At 38.8% G+C, this 20,049-nt stretch overlaps 1 protein-coding gene across 1 annotated transcript; it reads right to left on the minus strand.

The window, feature by feature from the left end:
• Positions 1-18,274: 18,274 nt before the first annotated feature.
• On the minus strand, positions 18,275-19,345 carry LOC140237140 (adenosine receptor A2b-like). The gene has a single exon (XM_072317083.1). It carries the CDS (start codon positions 19,343-19,345, stop codon positions 18,275-18,277), a length of 1,071 nt encoding a protein of 356 aa, XP_072173184.1.
• Positions 19,346-20,049: the final 704 nt, after the last annotated feature.

Below are 20,049 nucleotides of genomic sequence, written 5' to 3' on the forward strand. Positions count from 1 at the left end.
AAAAAAAAAAAAAAATGTTAAAGTTTGTGACATTAATGAAACCCAATCGTAATCAATAAACTCCTTAGTCAGCATCACAATGCAGAATCAATATTGATATACAAGCAAAGTGTTAGACAGTCTGGAAAAGTTTCGACAAGTAAGGCACTGACAAATCAACTCTCCTAACTAATTATCCGAATTGTGCAGTACTGAATACACGTTAATAGAAAGTGTACGAGTTGAAAGCCACGAGTTGAAAGCCACGAGTTACGTATAATTTGTTCTTTATATCCTTGCTCCGTTCGGTTCGAAATTAGGCCACAGACTTTGATAGGACCGACGCGAGGGAACGAAGGAATGACAGACTGTTGATTAATTGAAAAAAAATGACGTAGGAACGCGGGAGTCCATTATTGTCACATGCCCAGGGGTCAACCACCAACGCTCCTTGATAGAGCGGACACAAGAGGTTCTACCTCTTTGAGCGGACAGTTTAACAGGTAGCAGACACCAGCAAGCGTCATACTTGCCGTAAATCGCTCTTTTTATCCGCCTACTTATACCTTCGTCACAGATGGTCATTGAATTATGATTACCTTCTTTACGGCTGGTAGCAAAGACGCCAAGGCACCCGTATAAATGACGCACGTGCCTGTGGGTCACATGGAAGTTCAAGTTGTCTAACGGTGTTGGTTGCGCTGCAGTAAATCTTTACGGCCACAGAGCATCGGCTCTTTCCCCCCAGAAACAGCATAGTTGAGTTGGCGGGAGCGGGCAAAAAGTGCAATATCTTTACGTTATCGGTGTTTTTATTAAGTTTGATTTATGCCTTTTGGGTGCATTCTGGGTTCACCGTCACCAACGATTTAACTGCATTTAATCGCACTGCACATATTACGAATTAAGGCTTTCTTAATGACCATACAGCTGTACATTTACCTTTGTATAAACGAAGTTGCATCTTTCATGAATTCGTTTTTTCTTTTCCCGCAGAGGCATTTAATGTCTTCCAATATAATTTTCATTGTTAGTAGTGATAACTATCATTTGGCTTGTGAAAAGACCCGAATTTCGCCGAGCTGCTGATGCTAAATGAACTAAAGGTTGGAAAAGAATCACGAGAGAGCAACTATAGGCTGATTAATTCTAGACAATCTACATTATTATTTTGATCATGATATTAATGAAATCGGTTTATTGCATTCAGGATGAGGTAAAGAACACGCAGCATTAAAGGATAAGGTGTATAATCAGACAGAATCACTGAGCAAGAAAATGGGGAAAAGTGTGTTTTAGATGGTTAAAAAAGAGATAGAGAGGGGTTGAAAGACAGAAGATATAGATAAAGAGACAAAATCAATATAGAGATATATCAGAATAGAGTGAGAGAGAAGAGAAAATAGGTTCGCGTGTCTGTGTTTAGAGGTAAGTGCGTGTGAGAAAAAAGATGAGTGCACGATGTGATTAACGCCGGACCACTGTCTCAATTCTTATTGTCACTGCGCACAATAGTCCGTCCCTTTGCCTGGTATAATAGGAAAGATTACAGAGGAAAAGAGAAATACACACTAAAAGGGAGATGTAATTGGCAAAGTGAAGAATAGAATATGAATACAAGCGTGCGAAATGTTTAATCGAGGACTCATAAACTTTGGTGACGCTTCATGCAGTCACCAGCTGTTCGAAGCACCTCAATTCTCTCTTCCGTTTCCCTTGTTCAGAGTGTAGGCATTCTCTCTCTTTTCTCTCTCTCTCTCTCTTCTTTCTTTCCTTTTCTTCCTTTAAATTTGTTTTTGTCCCATTTCATTCAATCGTACCCCCCTCAATTTAACCATATCATGTTCTTGTGTCTCTGTTGTTTGTTTCATTTTGTCTAAATTATTTTTGTGTAATGTATCTGTAATTGTAGTAAGTATTTTTTTGAAGAAATTCTTGAATTGTCCAGTCTACAAGCGCTGCTTTTTAGTGGACCTCTCAGTTCTCTTCTTTTTTTCTCCTCAAAACATAACTTTGTATTTTCTCATATGTATACATAATCTATTTCTATTAGTTTGTTGACTATCGTTTATCCTTCGCACTTTGTAATGTATATGCTTATGATGGATTTCCTGATTTACCTTGTGTTATCCTTAGTTAGAAGAAAAATGAGAACGAAATAAATGAATTGAATTCATCAGGTCTGGTTATAACCTCTACATCAAGTGTCCTTAAAAATTACCAACTACATTGTGATTCTTTTTTTTTTATTCCAAACAAATTGGTGAGGTAGAATACTCCCCTCCTCAGACACCTTATTGCTGTTTCCCTTGCGGTAGCATGTCGAATGTGGAATTCTTGCTGTGGCAACCCGCACGAGCACCAACCTTGAATATGAACCAGTCCTTAGCAGCGTTGGATTGCTGAATATTGTCAATGATTTCTGGTTGGAAAATCAATAATGCTGAACATTTCGCCTCCCTGCTTCATATTACCCGTTCTCGACTCCCCCACCCTTACTTATCTCTTCTTTCAATAATATATTGAACCGGATATTGCAACGAGATCTTTCAAGACACGTACATGTATTTTAACGCCTCATCTGCTAGCCTCTTTGAAATCAACGATTTGTCGAGCTAAACAATTCCGCCTTACCAACTTCAAAAGAGTATGCATGCGCGTGTGCGTCTGTGTGATAAGTAAAGGGAAAGGGGGATTTCGTTTCCCACAACAACATGAACAATATGCACTTTCGAGCACACCTGGTTGACTACAAACTCACAAACTTCCTAAGAATGCAATCCATCCAGGTGATATTATGAACGTCTGGTGCTGAGGGATGTACAGATCGATTTTCGTTGACCCTACATGATTGTAATTACACTCGACAAACTTCCAACGCCAATTCGTGCAGTTCGTGCGGTTTGTGTCTTTCGTTTTCTTGTGGAATAATAGGTGAGCTGGTTATTACAGCTAATTTTCAAGGACATTCAATCTTTCTGATGGAAATTCAAAATCTTGTGGGTTTTTTTTTTTCATGGCGAGAAGGATCTTCTCAAAGTTGATTACCTTTTCGTATTGAAGTTTATCTCGTGAATTAGAATGCTTTTCACGTTTAAGTTGACTATAATAGGTACAAAAAAAAATTGAACAAACATAGTACAGATGGCTAAAATCAGCAGCATTATCGCCCCATATCGATTTACATTTGTATGTTACGTGGTTTTTGTTCAATGTTACTGATTTGTGGAAACAAAATGTAGAGCCTTTCTTTCTTCTTCTTCTCCTCCTCCTCCTCCTCCTCCTTCTTTTTCTTCTTCCAGTAAAGTGCCAAGCTTCAGACCTGAAGATTACATATACAGTGATACGTGCATGTGTGTGTTTGACAGGCATGTAAGCGCGATAATTGCCAAGTTGCTTGATACTTTTGTATGAAGTCCAATGTGATGACTGGCAAAACCCGTCACGAAATACATTACGTATTAAGTCTTAACGTGCTTACTTACCGCAAGTCGTCATTCAACTGTCTCACCTTAGAGAAGTATATAAATAATATGAGGTATGAAAGTCAAAGTTGGACAGATGGGCATAGGTGTCAAAATACAGTAATATCTAAAAAGAAAAAAAAAAGAAGAGCACTCAGTGTATGCATGCATGGTCTTGATACTCTCGCCGTGATATTTCCACCTAGAACATTATATTATAACGTATATGATGGAATGAATTGATGAATAGTTCGCGTTATGTGCCATGGAGTGAGACATGAGTAAACTAACATTCTCAACGACACGACACACACGCGAACGCAGTTTATACGCAGGACAATACATCACTCAATATTAATATGCACGTACTCAATGATTGGAAGGGCTCGTCAAACTCACAAAATAGGGCACCTTGTCGTGCCGCGCAGATAGACGCAGCAGTCAACTATATAGGTTGTTAGATATGCTTTCTCGCCACACAAACCCGACTTTGTTGAACTTAAAGAGCAATTCCATTTCGTGTTGAAGTTGACTTTGAAAAATACAACGAACGTTAACGAGCAGAAAAGTGACTGTATTTATGAAAGCAGGATTAGAACACGGAAGTCAAAGAAATCTAATGTTTCACGGGTGATATTCGTTATTTCGAAGGTTCGTTACTCCGAAACACACAGATTCGGCACACCTAGATCCGAAAACAAGATAGGCTCTGTTAACCCGACCATTTATATTTTGTGGTGTTTTTTCCGAGGTTCGTTAATCCGAAAATGACATAAGGTTCGTTAATTCGAAAATGGCACAATAAAAGGTGCATACTTCTGAAATTCCGAACCATTTATATTTGATTTTCAAAAATACAAACCTTCGGAATAACGAACTGTGTCTGTTTCATGTGACTGCCCGACGTAATGATGTCGGTTACAGTCATAAATTACGCACATAACACGAGGTATAGGCAGGTCAAAGGATCACACGTCCGCCATTCGAATCTTCATTTTGATTCTTTATTTTTTTTTTCGACACGACTTTGAAAAAGAAAGAATTATATCCTTCGCATTAAATTGTTCTTTAACGTTGTGTGGATTTAGCAATGGTGGCTTTGTAAAGGAGGAAAGTTATAGTTACTGAATCGGCATACTATAGGGAAAGATGTCGCGTGCGAGTGTTGACTATTACTTACTAGTATACAATTTCCTGAAAATTTCAAACTTCCATATAGTTTTCGTATTTTTGATGAATATAATCAAGACGTTTAGTTTTTGTTTGTTTTTCGTTCTTTTTTTTTCTCTTAATCTGTCAGAGTCGCCATGAGCATGTAGGGGATTTTTACTTTAAACATGTCAGGTGACATGAGACGCGTTCGAAGAGTACGTGGTTGTTCCATTAATGAGCCGAAGAGGAAAATATATTCCAGGCTCCCCTGGTCTCGATCAGAATTAATTTGTCGTAGCATGGCAACATTAAAACGATTGAATATAATATAGGTCGTGAAAAGATTTAGGAGATGTGATGGAGGGGAGTGGGAGATTGAATAAACTGGGAGTACATTTTAGCTTAATTGGTTTAGCCTCGTCATTTCTGTCACATGTATCACCACATGTATGATTAATGATATTCGTGATAGATGTAAATCTCTCTCAAAAATTACCCCCCCCCCCCAAAAAAAAAAAAAAAAAAAAAAACACGAGAAAAATGAAAAACAAGCATACGGATATATTGATATATAGCATATATAATAATAATATGTGAAGTTGGTTTATTTCAATTTCCATCGCAATAGATGGGTTTACTGATATAGTGTACAATATTTGCTTGCCCTAATGATAGTGGCTGTTCCTAACTTGCAGAAATCATATCAAAGACCTGCCCGACATAATTACAATATTATGCACAAGCAGTGGATTCCTACTGATGAACAGTACTTTATGAGATCAGGTGGGCTGGAAAACTTGTTATGGATCGGAAGGAAGGGGTAGTCATAGTTACATTTGAATACATTAATAATTATATAAAGGTGGAAAATTCATGCCGACGTAGAGATGGAATCGCTCTCCAAAAGTAAAGGCAGACTTGAGCAGATATTTAAGGCCTCGAAGAGCATGTAGTTCAAGACTAGATATAAACAATCAGAACAATAGAATTATTGTATTTCAGGTAATAATAACTAATACGAAAATTTTAAGAATTGTTGTTGAAGACAACCCTGCCGAGTGCCATATTCATCCCAGCATTTACATGCACCCACCAATAAACAGTGGGTTCCAAAAACCACCCGTGTGGATATTCAGCATACTTCCGGTGACTGGAGGAAAAGACGTTCGTCACAGTCTATTACGTTTGACTGGAACCAAATCTGCAGAGTTTGGGACGGCATCGTGGTTGTCAAAACAAACTTCATTCTCTTCGTCTCCCAATGTGTTTTTTATTGTTTATTTAATTGTTTGTTTGTTTGTTTATTTCATTTTTCCACTTGAGAATATGGCTGAATAGCCAATATTCAGCTGCAGTGACTGGTCTTCCATGGGATTGAGTTGGATGTGAGCATGTCACCACTTCACCGGGTTATGCACTCTGCTCTTTGCGATGAATGAATGAAGCGGGATATTTTACGTGCATGAGTTGTGACTCTCTCACGCACGGGACCTCCATTCTTATATGTCCTATCCGAGGGACAGAGTGTTTTGCCTCTTGCCAGAGGGGACGGGTATGATTACACACAACATTGCTCAGAAAGACTGGGGAATTGAATCCGGGTCCTTTGGATCTGGAGATAGACGCGTCCAACTGAGCCAAATCACCGCATCATTCGACATCCACAATTTTACCATATCCGCAAGAGGTATTCATTAGTCAACAGACCGACGATAAACTAAATAAAATCATGTGAAACACATGTATAAAAAAGACATCACAGGACAAGTTTGGTGAGGCATGAATGTTTAATAAAGCATAATCTTTGAATAATGACAAAAAGAAATCGGCTCTTCACGATGCAAAATGACTTGAACACGTCTATGCACACATTACATTAGTCTTTTCATGGTTGAGCAAGCTACTCACACACCGTCATAATGATAGATATGGAAAATTTTGACAGTTTGTCAGTGCCGGATTGCACACTGAGCGAAGCATGGATAATTTACTCCATGCACACTGATTAACCAGTCTTTTCATCGGAAAAATGACGTACTGGTCAACTGTTTATACATGAATTAGCAAGCTGTCAATAATTAATGTTCCTCGTTTGATTAGTCGGAGTTTGAGGCGCCATTCTAAACGGTTCGCTGTGTCCGTTTGAATGGTCACCAATATCGAGACTCGAATGTCCATTATCTATCCTATCTTTCCAGCGAAAATCTCTTTCAACAGGTCAATCGGGCTAATAAGGTGTGCTAAATCATACTCTTGAGTCTCTGCATAAATTTACAGTGCATATATAACCTTTTATCTCTATCTTGCATTCAATTTCTTTTCATTTTAGATATAATTCACCAAGCTAGTATAAGCACAAGGGCGAGGTCATAACTCGTACTCGTACGACACCGTCCGAAATTTTCCATCATAATTCTCTTCATTATTGACGATATTACTATGGACGCAGTAATAAAATGTAGATTAACACGGGAATATTGGGAATGTGCGAGATTATTCATTTAAAACAACACTGGTCAACTGGTAGCTTTAGCAAGATACATTCTACCTTGAAAGGACATTATGTGCTCATCAGTTTATATTAGTGTAATTCACCTACCAACAGTTATGGCGATCATCGACACGCAGCCGGTGTTGAGTGGCTCTCTCTTTTTCTTCTTTATTTTTGCAACCCTCAAGCCCCTCTAGTAATTTTTTGTTTGTGTGTGTATATGTGTGTGTGTGTGTGTGCTGGTTTGTGTGTTGATTTGTGTGTGTGTGTATGCGTTTAGGGATATATGGGATGTGGCACACATGGGATAAGGGTTGTAAGGCATGTAAGGGGAGCAGTAGGAGGTAAGAATGTAGAGGGACAGGGTAAGAAGGGGAGGTTTTTAGTGTTTATTGTTACTTTTGTGTGATTATTTCAGCCAATGTTTCGCTTTCATGTGTTTGCATATTCATCACTTCCTTTATATTGCTCGTTTGATTCCTGTGTAGCGATGAACGTGGAACATCTGATCAAATTTTCGTTGTGAATACTAAAAAAACCCAACTCTCATCTATTTTGTATGATTGCATAATGCAAGTCATGCAAGTAGGATGAATAAAACAAAATTTAATATTTCATTGGAAAATGTGTGAGTATGTGTGTGTGTGTTTATACGTTCAAGATGAATGTTTTTGTTATGTGAAATTAGGAAACCAAATAAAGATTACTGAAAAACAAAAAATGTGTGCGTGCGTGCGTGTGTGTGTGTGTGTGTGTGTGTGTGTAGTGTGTGTGTGTGTGTGTGTGTGTGTGTAGTGTGTGTGTGTGTAGTGTGTATGTGCGTGCGCGTGTGTGTGTGTGAACACGATTCTAGTTTACTGCCACTCTATAGGTTGTCTGGGTATCATGCATTCTGCATTTAGTGATGTGTAATACGACGGCAAGTCAATTTTTTTTCTCATGCTTTCATCCCGCTGCAGTGCGATTTAAAGTGATGAATTAGTCAAATTCATACCATTAAAGGGGAAATCCAGTCCAAGTATCAGTTAGTCTGATAAGAAAGAGTAACATATTACGAGTTCAACGGTAAAATTGTAATCGAAATCGGGTGAAAAATAAGGAAGTTCAATGACATTTTGAAGTTTTACTAATTTTTGAGGAAACAGTTCTTGAACGGTCAATATGAATATGCAAATGACAAAGTGAGCATGCCATCCCCTCATAACTTACCATGTAGTTTGTACATAAAATTTTGAAATTTCCGATTTTTCATTCAAATGCGATTATGCCCGAGGCTCAAATCCTGATATATCTAGCTTATCACTGTTCTGAAGTTATTCAACCATGCAGGAATAACATTATGTTTCAGACTTCAATGACAGAAACATTGAATTTTCGTCATTTTTTATTTGTACGCGATCAAAGGAAAATTGTGAGGGTATGACGTGGTCAGCTCACTCCTCTGTATATTCATATCCACTGTACAAGATTTTTTTTTTCAGAAATTAGCAAAACTTCAAAATTTCTTAACTTCCTTATTTTTCATCCGATTTCAGTCAAATTTTTACTGTTGAACTCGCAAGATTTTACTCTTCTTTTATCAGAATAACTTATTTTGGACTGGATTTCCCCTTTAAGGAATGATATATATCATTAGTGGAAAATGGAGAAATCAACTGAAATTCCATTATTCCAGAAAAAAAAAAAGATTCAAGCAATGACGTTATCAAATGCAAAGGAAGGTAAGTTGTTCCATCGATATAAGCAAAACGCTTCACAAATATATAGCAGTTCCGCTATGGAATATGTGATATAAAGCGCTGTGAAACAATTGAATGCTTCGCAAGAGCGTTCTCCAAATGTTATTATTACTGTCAGTGTATCATCATCGTTAAGGGTGAGATATACATTGATGTTATTTTTTTACTTTTGGACCTCACTGTCTCATTCCCGAAAATGTTCATTTTTTTGCACAATTCAGACATTTAGTTGAGATGAATATTCTCTTTCATACCAGTGGTTGGTAGTTTTGCAGTACTCGACACGGAAACTGAACAGATTCAAATCAATAGATTGATGCACATAAGAAACAAACAAAAAAGTGATTGCACGACCTCCCCCACAAAATCTTATTCCACTTTTCTCTTCCTACTGGTCATGCAACCAATATGTTTTTCTCTCTCCCATCTCGTTGCTTTGTTTGCAATGAGTATATATCTGTTTCAATCTGTGTAATCCTCTTGAAATGCTTAAGCTGAGAGCAGTGACTACTCTTACACTAGGCGAACCATCACGAAAGAGGAGTTACAGGTTATAACTTCTGGACCTCATTACTTTTCCCCCGTGACCATGAATGTTGTATTGAACGGTCGAGCGCAAAAATGGAGATGAACCGAGAAGGTGAGAGAGATACTCGTAAATATTAAAATACTGTGCTATCTAGCCAGCTATATTGTAACAAACAGAGAGAGAGATAGAGAAAGAGATGAAGAGATAATTATTCTTATACCTCTCTTTCTCTCATTCATTCCCTTTATCAGTGTTTATCTCTATACCTTTTCTTTCATCTCATCTATATCTATTCGGGTTTTTTTTTAATAGATTCTCTCTACACAGATATAGTCATGGCATATTTGCATGTGTTCCAAAAAAGAGTAAATGTATGCTGTTACACATATTTATGAAGAATTATGCTTTGTATAGCTTTTGCATGTATGTGTGTATCATGACATGCATAATAAATTATGACAGCGTTGTTTGAGATCTACAAAAATAAAATCAGAATGAAAATAAAAATGTATACAATTAGATGTATATCTATAACATGTTATACTTTTTTTTTTAATTTAGGATGTATGGAAGGATATATATTGAAAATGATAAAGTGCCCTCCCCCCCTCAATGTACAATTGTAGATACACACCGATTATTCAGTGATCTAAGTAACAGCCGTGACAAAAATCATGGGTACACATAGTCGGGTGAGACTCGAACCCCCTATACATCATGATGCGAATTATTCTTGTTGCAACTCATTGACAAATTGCCCCACATCGACGTAGATACACAACAATTACTCAGTGTTTATTGCAGTAATAGCCATGATAAAAATCATTGGCATACATTCGCGGTTGATGGGATTCGAACCTACGACTTTCTGATTCCTAAACAGGTGTCCACTAGACCAACGAGCTTCCGCCCGATAGCCATTCATGGTGTGTCTGTACTATAATTCATAAGTATGAATGCATTTAATTATGAAATAATGTAAGAATGTATGCATGTATTATGTATGTATGTGAGTATGGTATGTATATGCGTATGTATGTTGGCTCTATGTATGTATGTACAGTATGTATATGTATGTATGTATGTATGTATGTATGTACGTACTATGTGCATGTATGTACAGTATGTATATGTATGTATGTATGTATGTACGTATGTAAGTATGTATGTATGTATGTATGCGTGTGTGTGCATGTAAATATGGGTATGTGTGTATGTATGTTTGTAATTATGTACGTAGGCCTATACGTACATAACTATGTGCTTGTATTCATCTATGTTTCAATCTTGGTATGCATACGTCCAACATCATTTAACTCTATTTTTTTTTTATCGAGTGCCATTCATAGTAATTAGTCAACAAGCGTCTCCCCTTCTCTCTTCATTAGGCACTCACTTCTCCACCCTAACCTATACTGTAGGCCTACATGTTTTCCATCAAATTACTTTCTTCGCTTATCCTTTATGTTGTAATCATTGTAAGTTAACGTATACACATGTGTTTCTAAATTTCTTCCCTACTGTGTGGAGACGTTGACAAACTGTAGGCCTACTTTCATTTTCTTCAAGGATTCGCCATCGTTGCATCTCCTGTCGCTCAATTTGATTTGTTATTCACCTGTTTCATCACCATAGCCGAAAAACCCTAAATACAAGGGAAGGGTTTTGTTCCTACTTGACCCGATTTATAACAAGCTGTTTGTAATTCATCGTGGAGGTGATTAATGTGCCTTTAAGCTGTTAAGGAAGGAAATTCCCCCATTGGTACATTAAGTCGCTCAGTCCTGAGAACATTGTATGTACATACAATGTCAATGGAAATGTCAGATCGTAGTTTAAAATGGTTAAACATAATGTATAGATAACATTAACAGAAATGTCCTGGTCTGTCTAGCGTTTTGCGGATGTATAAGTGTTCAGTAGCCGTTTTGACAGTGCATGGCGAAGTATAGATAGTAACTGATGGTTCAAGGTGCGTGTGGATGAAACCCAGCCCAAGAATTATGGCGTCCTCGGAGGAGGGAAAGTGGCTCTGGTGAGCAATGTTGTTTGACCAAGGAGCTCCTCAAAGCGATCCCGAATGACCCTTAAAACCGGCCTGCGCCCACGAGCATTAAATCAAATCCCGTAACTTTTATAGCCAAAAGTGGTGGACATTTCCTAGTAGGCTAAAAATATACCAGATGATCATTAGATGAAGGGCATTATCGTGAATGAACATAAAGAACGCAAATTGCAAGAAGGTTAAGAGAATACTTAGTGAATTAATTGGGCTGTCTTGCGTGCCCTCCCCCACCCCCCCCCCCCACTTCTTTAGAACACACACAATTATGTAAACATGGCGGCCACAGGATCTAAGAATATATCATTGCAGTAGTTCGTTTATAAAGAAGAAATCCTTTTATTTCCTGCTGCCAGATGTTTGTTGCTGATTTTTTTTTTTTTTTTTTTTTTTTGCGTACATGGAGAGAAAAAAATTCTAAGCTGTTACTGCACCAAGTAAATATACTACGGGCGGTTCTAGCAGGCCATACCTCCCTGGTAAATCCCTATCATGCATAGCATGTATAGTGTAGAAGCACATTTCCTTTCATTTCGCCCGTGTTTGTATCGCACATGGATGATGAGACAATAACTGAAAAGATTAATACACTAATTTCAAAAACTAAAGTTATAATGTCATGCATTTCGCACATAGTGCATGAAAAGGTATTAATAGGTAATTCAATTTGTGGATAGGCCGGGGGAGCCAATATCGCCAATCGTCATTCAATTTCGCTAGAACGAAACCAAAAAAATTGCAAATTGCAAATTGCAAATCGGCAATCAGTTGCTTCACGGCAACCATGTTTGCCAATCGCCATATGAATTCATCCATACAGTGCAACCAACTTTGCTCGTGAAGCCCCCTCGAGCTAAGTTAAAGCATTCAATTTCACCAAAAGGCATTCAATAATACAATTTGTGCAGTCGATCTAAGCGAGTGTAAATTTGTTTTCTCCGTTTCCTTTTTTAGAGCTTTCTCATGTTCATTATTTCAGGAATCATAGTTACTTCGGCAACGATTTAAAAAGTTAGCAGCTGATTGGTTGTTGTTCTGCTGTTGTCATGTTAACTGCAATTGCTGTCTTTACTTTCTGAACCGAACCTTTTTCCCCGGAGAAGGGAAAAGAAAAAAAAAACACTTTGAAAATTCCACGAATGCGTCTGTAATATTGATACATAGATTTAGAATCAACTTTGGTCTGTGGACATTCTCTGGCTCATGTAATTTCATATGACAGTTTTCAACAATAGTAGGGTCCTATCATACTTACAGCCAGAGAAGTTTTCACGATAGCGGTTAGGCAACAACCAGTCAGTTCAATCAATCAATGTGAATACATGTATTTGCAATTTTCTGTTGATACTGTATAGGTACATAAACCGCAATTGATGTAATCTGTAGTAATAAATTTGCACAGTTTTTTTTTTCTTAAACGGGGCCCATAAAAATGCTATACGTACGCCTATAGGCAATATACACCTGCATGGTCGAACAATGTTGGTATGGTGGACATCGTAGCTTGTATAAGCTATTTTTCTTTTGTCCGTGCTAATTTCTGCGTGACGGACGATGTAATTACATTAACTGCTGATCATTAAATATTCCGTCTGACAAGGGCGATATTCAATAATTTCCTTAATGGTATCTACAGTGTGAGAATAACTGGCTTTAATAGTCTAGCCTTTACGCGTACAATGTGCAACAAACTATGATTATCTAAAGGAGCGATCACACATCGCCGGTTTAAATGGCGGTTCATGGTGGTTCGGCAATTCGCCAATCCGCGTTAGCGACGTGTTCAAAACGTGTTGAGAACGTAAACACATCGCGTTTAAAGTGCTTTCCGCCATCGTTGGGACACGGTTCACGGCGGTTGAGAACCGCCATGAACCGCCATCTAAACCGGCGATGTGTGATCGCCCCTTAAAAAAGAATTGCTCACGTTGTCCACATCATACGATCGATTGTGCGTGCGCCTGGCAACGCACTCATTTGAGATTGCCTGATCGCTCCTTTAAATCACTACACCGTTGCATATTTATATGCACACAATGACTAGTGGGTGGGGGTACGCAATATATTCCATCCGAATGTTTTGAATCTTATGAAGGGTTCTAAGTCCCAATACTACGTCAACTGAGTCCTAAGCTCCCGGATGTCTGATCTCAACACCAAAAATCATCTTCTGTCATATTTTATGTGCTACTCAATGGCTTTATGGATTCTTTGAGAAGAATGTACATTCATTTTATGAAGGAAATTTTAATGAGCCAACGGATTTCAGCGTTCGGCGTCGTTCTATCGTTCGGCGTCATGATATAATAAAATAAGAAAATGGGAGAACATAGAACCCATGGTCGAATACAGTATAACAATCTTATGGCGCGCTCGCTATCGGAGTATTTTTAGCAAATCACTGTCTACATTTGCATTGAACTCTGTACTACGTAATGCGATAGGCCCAAGGGATTCAAGAATGAAATCGTTCATTTTAGAGATTGGTACATCTTTATATTCATATTTTTACATAAGATATAAGACAGGTAGAGATAGTCACAGATTGGTAGTTGTGTTTCACACACCTTACCATCCTACATTTATAATCGAAGTGCATTCATTACTCTGATAAACCTAACCCAACCCCTACCCAAGAGAACGTTGCAGGGAGAGAGAGAGAGAGAGAGAGAGAGAGAGAGAGAGAGAAGCGGGGGGGTGAGACTTTATCTCCTTTATGACGATCATATAAATGACACTTGTGTACGCGTTATGTTTGCACATAAAAAACGACAATCTTTATTACATAATTATGACGTGAGCAAAAATCCTAAACATTATCTTTATCTTTGCTGAAATGAGACAAGCCTACACACACACACACACACACACACCCACACACACACACATAATATATACTCTTACACGCACAAACACCACACTAGATATCAATGCCAATATATTTCTTTTCTGTACTCATCTCGGCATGAAATGCTTTTGGAATAAATTTTCTTTAGTGCTCACAGCTTTTGAAACAACTGAAAATTGAAAAGACAAAATTGACTTGTCGGAAGTATCAGTTGGGTGACTGAAAGGTCAATGATAAATGTTATTCTAAGTATCAAAATTGAATGCTCACAATCATGATAAAGAAAAAAAACAACAATGATGATGATGAAACTAATTAAGATAATAATAACAATAATAACAATAATAAAAGTAGTAGTAATGACAATATCAATAACAATGATAATGATAATGATAATTTCAATAACAAGAAGAAGAAAAGAAGAAGAAGATCAAGGAGATGACGAAGAAGGAGAGGGATAGGATAAAGACGAAGCAGAAGAAAATGTGATCTTATTTGATAAGAAAGTCCTCTTCTGCGTTAGGAGTATACTGCTGGACTGCTCTGCCAGAAGCCCTGCATTAATCACATGCCCATGTTAGCAAGAGGGGCATCGCGAATGAAATATCCTGTCCAGGGCATCTCACCATACCAGGCATGGATTCGAACCCAGGACCTCCTGTTTAATAGTCTACAGCCTTCGACCACTAAACCTCCTCCTGACGAAGGGAGTGAGCATGCATATGTGATTGGCTCGAGACATGGGTATATCTTGATCTGTTGCTCTAAAATATATAAAATATCTTTTGCTTTTTACGTAAAAACAAATGTTACTAGTACTTGCGGGTGCTGTGGCATAGTGGATAAGACTCCCGACTCCCGATCGGAGGACGCGAATTCGAATCCTTACGTCCCTGGACAAGATGTTTTACCCACCATGTCCCTCTCGACCCAGGTGTATAAATGGGTACCCGGCAGCGCTGGGGTAATAATAATGGCAGGGCCCTCTAATAGACCAGTGGCAACACTGAAGAGGCTGCCCTGGGTATTCAAATAAGACCTTATTATCATCATTATCATTATCATTATATTACTTCCTAGACATCGTGTGTTGCCCTGCCGTACATAAAGTTCCATAATCCCTGTGCGTGCGAGCATGATAATTAAACTTGTTCCGTACACTGCGGGTTACCTTGAGTTTCTGAAATATATATCGTCGGGCTTTGGTTCCTTCTGCAATTTTGAAGGTTTCTCTCACGCACAAATTGCTTAATTTCGAAGCCGCTTTGAACTTGCTTTGAAACGGAAGTCCCAAGCCACTGTTGCAATAAGTGCACTCTGTAATGATGAAGTCGTTTCGATGTTATCGTAATGACATAATAGATTTTAATTTGTGCAAAATTCTTCACGGTACATTAGAATTGATATAGGGCAAAATAATCATGAAGACTTTAATAAAATTGTTCTCTTCTCGGTCGTGTCGGTATGTCAGCAGTTCTGCGGTGTATCATAACTTGCATTGGAGTGGCATGAGTACATCGCCATTAACATTATTACAAAGTATAGTGAATAACAACATCTTGCGTACATTTGAAGAAATTTAATTCTAAATGTACATGCCTGTAATTTCACGCATATCCGTGAATGATCGTGGAATGATAAAGTTTTAGTGCCTCAGACTTCCTTCTTAGTCAAAAGCAAAATTGTAACCCTTCATCTGTAATTTCAGATCTTCCACGGGTTCTATACCTCGTAATTAACATCAAATTATTCTCTTTTATATGTTCCATGTTCAGCTAAAAATATATTTTTCAGTTGCAGAAAGATTACAATATGCGGATAATATCATCTAATATGGCGACTTCTTGTTTAAAGATGCCCGAGTTTACTCATAAAAAACAATTTTTTACTTTGGTCCCTTTGCACAATACAATCATTTTACCAGAGTATTCATAACATATTATATTACAGCATCTCGCCCTCTTAACACGAAATATCTCTTAACAGTGATGAGGCGGACATTATCGTCTTCTACACGATCTGAAAGGGTTAGATTAGAAAGACCGTATTCCTCATTAGAATGATGTGTATTGTTTGTTTGTTAAGTGCAATGATGCACTAACGTCTTACAGATGACGTTTATCAATTCCTCCTTCAATCATACGTATCATTAGTTTGTTTATGAATTAAACCACATGCATAAATGCTTAACAACAGAAGAGATTGAAATGTCCATTCCATCAATTATATCAAAAAACAATTTGCTTTTGCACGACCACCTCCACAATGACCAGCGTGTAAAAGACGTACGGCAATATCAACAGTACAGGGAGCTCCAATTTTACGAGAGGGGTGTCCAAAAATAGATAATGTCTCTCAGTAATCGACAAACAGCAGCGAGGCATCTCCCATCGCACAGATTGAGAAACCAGATTCCCGTGTTACCTGTATAAAAAAAATGGGTTCGCCTCTGGATTGAACATACTCTACGGTATTCGAGGTTTGTTAACCATTCTTTTTTCGTTCCAAATATTAGGAACTCATTAATCATGACAGGCAAGTAGATAACAGCGATGCATTGAAAAAAAAGAGACATCATGGTACGTGTCATTAATGATGTCACAGTTGAGACTGCAGATGTGTTTACTGTATCGAAGTGCCAAATAACGAAATGCAGTGATAATTCATTTATGCGCACATTGTAATCAGCCATAAAACCGTCGTCGAATGAATTGCTTTAGTAATTGATAGCCCTGTTTATATCACGCGCATTGTATTTCAAATTTAATATCATTAGAAACTATTTTATCCAATTTACTGAAACCCGGTAGTACTCAGTACTCTCATATTGTGAAAAAACCATCGACAGACACCTTGTAAAAGTAAGACAGTGAGACTCCGTATATCTGTAAAACTGTAGCCTTTTGCAAAGGCAGCTCGCAATAATTTGTGAACGTGGGCAGTCACAGCAAGCGTAGCTAACTCCGATCGCTGTGTGCGAGTTCACAAATTATTGCGAGCTGCCTACTGTGAAGTTGTTGTTTTTTCTGCCTTTAAGCCGATTAACCACGAAATGTGTACCAAAGATTGCCGCTAAAGGCCCCCCTTCCCCCCCCCCCCTTTTTTTTTTTCGCTTGTCAGCTGATGAAACCCGGAAGTGGCACCAGAAATCTAAACTGCCCCCACTTTTAAAAAAGCGGCGCCGGCCGTGTTACTGGAGAAGCAAAGAAGCCGCCGTTCATTAAAGGCACAGTTTACCTTTGGGAGCAGTGATTTCAAAAATGTTCAAGATATCACATTTGATGCATATGTTTAGGTCTGTTGTGTCACAAAACATCCTACCTTATAATTTTTTTTTTTTTTGCAATAAAGCCTAAAATATAAGGAGATATCACTGTTTTTCGCAATAAACCGTAACTGTAGACGGTTTAGTCTGGAAACATTCTTATTATAACTATTGTTTACATTTTGTGTATTTAACACCACTTATCATCGATTATACGGATTTAAATTTTTACAGTGGTTGTTTCTATCCCTGACTCACAATTTAGACTTATTTTAAAGCACTAATGCTGGACTTTTGTTTCATCTGCAAATGGTAAATTATGCCTTTATCGGTAATGAAAATGCAAGACTCGGTATACTACATTGCCCAAGATTGGCTACTTCATTCTAACTGCAATCAAGACATTAAAATATGGTTGCATTGTTCACGTTTCATAATAATTATCAGCGTACAATATTCATATTGACGTAGCAAACTTCAGATGCCGTCATATATAGGCTTGCGGTGTTTATATTGATTAGATTAGAAATCGCCATTTAGCAAATGGCTTGCTCGCTCAACACACAGTTTAGCAAAGTAACTGACATCGATTGTTTTACTGTGGAAGGATATTTGGCGTTCATTACGATTTAGAACAAGAATCTTTCTGTGCATCAATAACCATGGACGTCGAAGAGGGAAAAAAACAAACAATGACATACTATCATGACGTCAGCACAGAACTATGCAGATGAACGAAAATTGTTTAGCACAGGGTAGATGAAATAGTGGACACGGATCTTTTGTGGCTCCAGGCCTCTGTTCTCGATCGGTCTCTCGTGAATCGATTCCAGGTCCTGCACCTGAAGATCACGGACAGCTGACGGACGAAAGCCTGTCGAAACTCCTCGTTTCTGGCTGCATATATCATCGGATTCATCGCGCTGTTCGAGAAGGCTATCTTGAAGCACATCAGCTCGTAGACATAGATTTCGTCGATGCGAATGTCCGGTATGAAGAAGTCGATGGCCGTCATGAACGTCGCCGGTGTCCATCCGAAGATGAAGACCCCGAAAACGAGGATTAGCGTCATTGCCGCCTTCAGGTCTCGCTTCATCCTTGAGAAATTCTGGTCCCTTGCCATCGGGTTCGACTCCGTCAAACGCTCGAGTGCGGCAATGCGACGTCGATGACTACGGGCTACGAGGAAGATGCGGTAGTACAAGAAGGACATGAGAGTGAAAGGCGTGATGATGCAGATAACGACAACGGACATGCGGTACTCCTTGGCCTGAATGTAGAGAAGGTCGCAACTCGTTTGGAACTGGCTCGTGTTATTCCGGATGAAGGTGACGCCGCCCAAGACGAGCGTGAGTAGCCATACAAAGGCGATGAGAGCTGCGACGCGCAGTTTGGTCATCATCTGGTGGTACGTCAGCGGCGACGTAATGGCCAGATAGCGGTCGAAGGCAATGGCGCATATATGGAAGACGGTCACGAATACCATGGTGCCGATGAGGGCACTCAACGACAGGCACGTATAGGCAGAGATGTCAGGCTTGAAGCCCAGCGCGGCGACGATGTCGAGTGGGATACAGATGGCCGCCATCATGAAATCGGCAAGAGCCAAACTCGCGAGTAAAACGTTATTCTTCGTCTGCAACGTCGGCGTGCGGATAACGCTGGAGATGACCAGGACGTTGCCCGTGAGGATGACGATAGCGAGAAGGATGTCGCAGATTAGGAATGCGATGATCTGGCCTTGGGACAGGCACGTGGACCCTATGCATCGCAGAGGTCTCGGCGTCAACACGGTGACTGAGTGCTCTGTCGTCATTTCTAGAGAAAAAGCTGCCATTTTCGTCATTCGGTTCTGGTAAATATTCTTGCAATTTCAAAAGCTCGTTGTACTATGCAGTTGCCTAAAATACTGAAGTAAACCTGAGCATGAACTGCTGCAGAATAACCTGTGGTAGAGGAGCATTAACTGTAATACAAACTGTGCAACCTTTCAAACTGATCGTCAGTCAACTCAAACCCTGCGATTTATACGACTTCATCAAGCGAAATGTTTCTCTTCACAACTGACAATCTTTGGAAATTACAATGCTGTGTCCATACTTTAGGGCGGTTCCTAGCCAGGCATTGGTTATACTCGAGATGAAATGATTTCTCCTTCCGAATGATTAGGCTCATTGTCCAGAAATCTTGGTAGCGAGTTTTTGTTTGTTTGTTTGTTTTTCGATGACACGAATCTTCATAGATTGCAGAATATCACACACTGATAAGGAAAGCCCAACCCTCCGAAAACGATGCAACCTTCAAAAGTTTGCATCTTGTTGTAAGCTCGCGTTGCTTCGGTAGATATGAACATGTTATCATTGAGGATGAATATTCTGCTAGTTCACTTTCGCCATTTTCCTGTAGCATTGAAGAATCATGTACGCAATCAACACAACTGGGCAAATCCATGCTTCACTTGACACACTGCACAAACACGATCCAATCCAACAAAAGAAGCAATACTATAACGGCTGAACT

The sequence above is a fragment of the Diadema setosum genome, chromosome 13, assembly GCF_964275005.1.
Source record: "Diadema setosum chromosome 13, eeDiaSeto1, whole genome shotgun sequence".
In the NCBI taxonomy this organism is placed as follows: Eukaryota; Metazoa; Echinodermata; class Echinoidea; order Diadematoida; family Diadematidae; genus Diadema; species Diadema setosum.

What these genes read in the sequence shown, in the direction of transcription:
- LOC140237140 (XM_072317083.1), bottom strand. Translation starts at nt 19,345, where the DNA reads ATGACGACAGAGCACTCAGTCACCGTGTTGACGCCGAGACCTCTGCGA.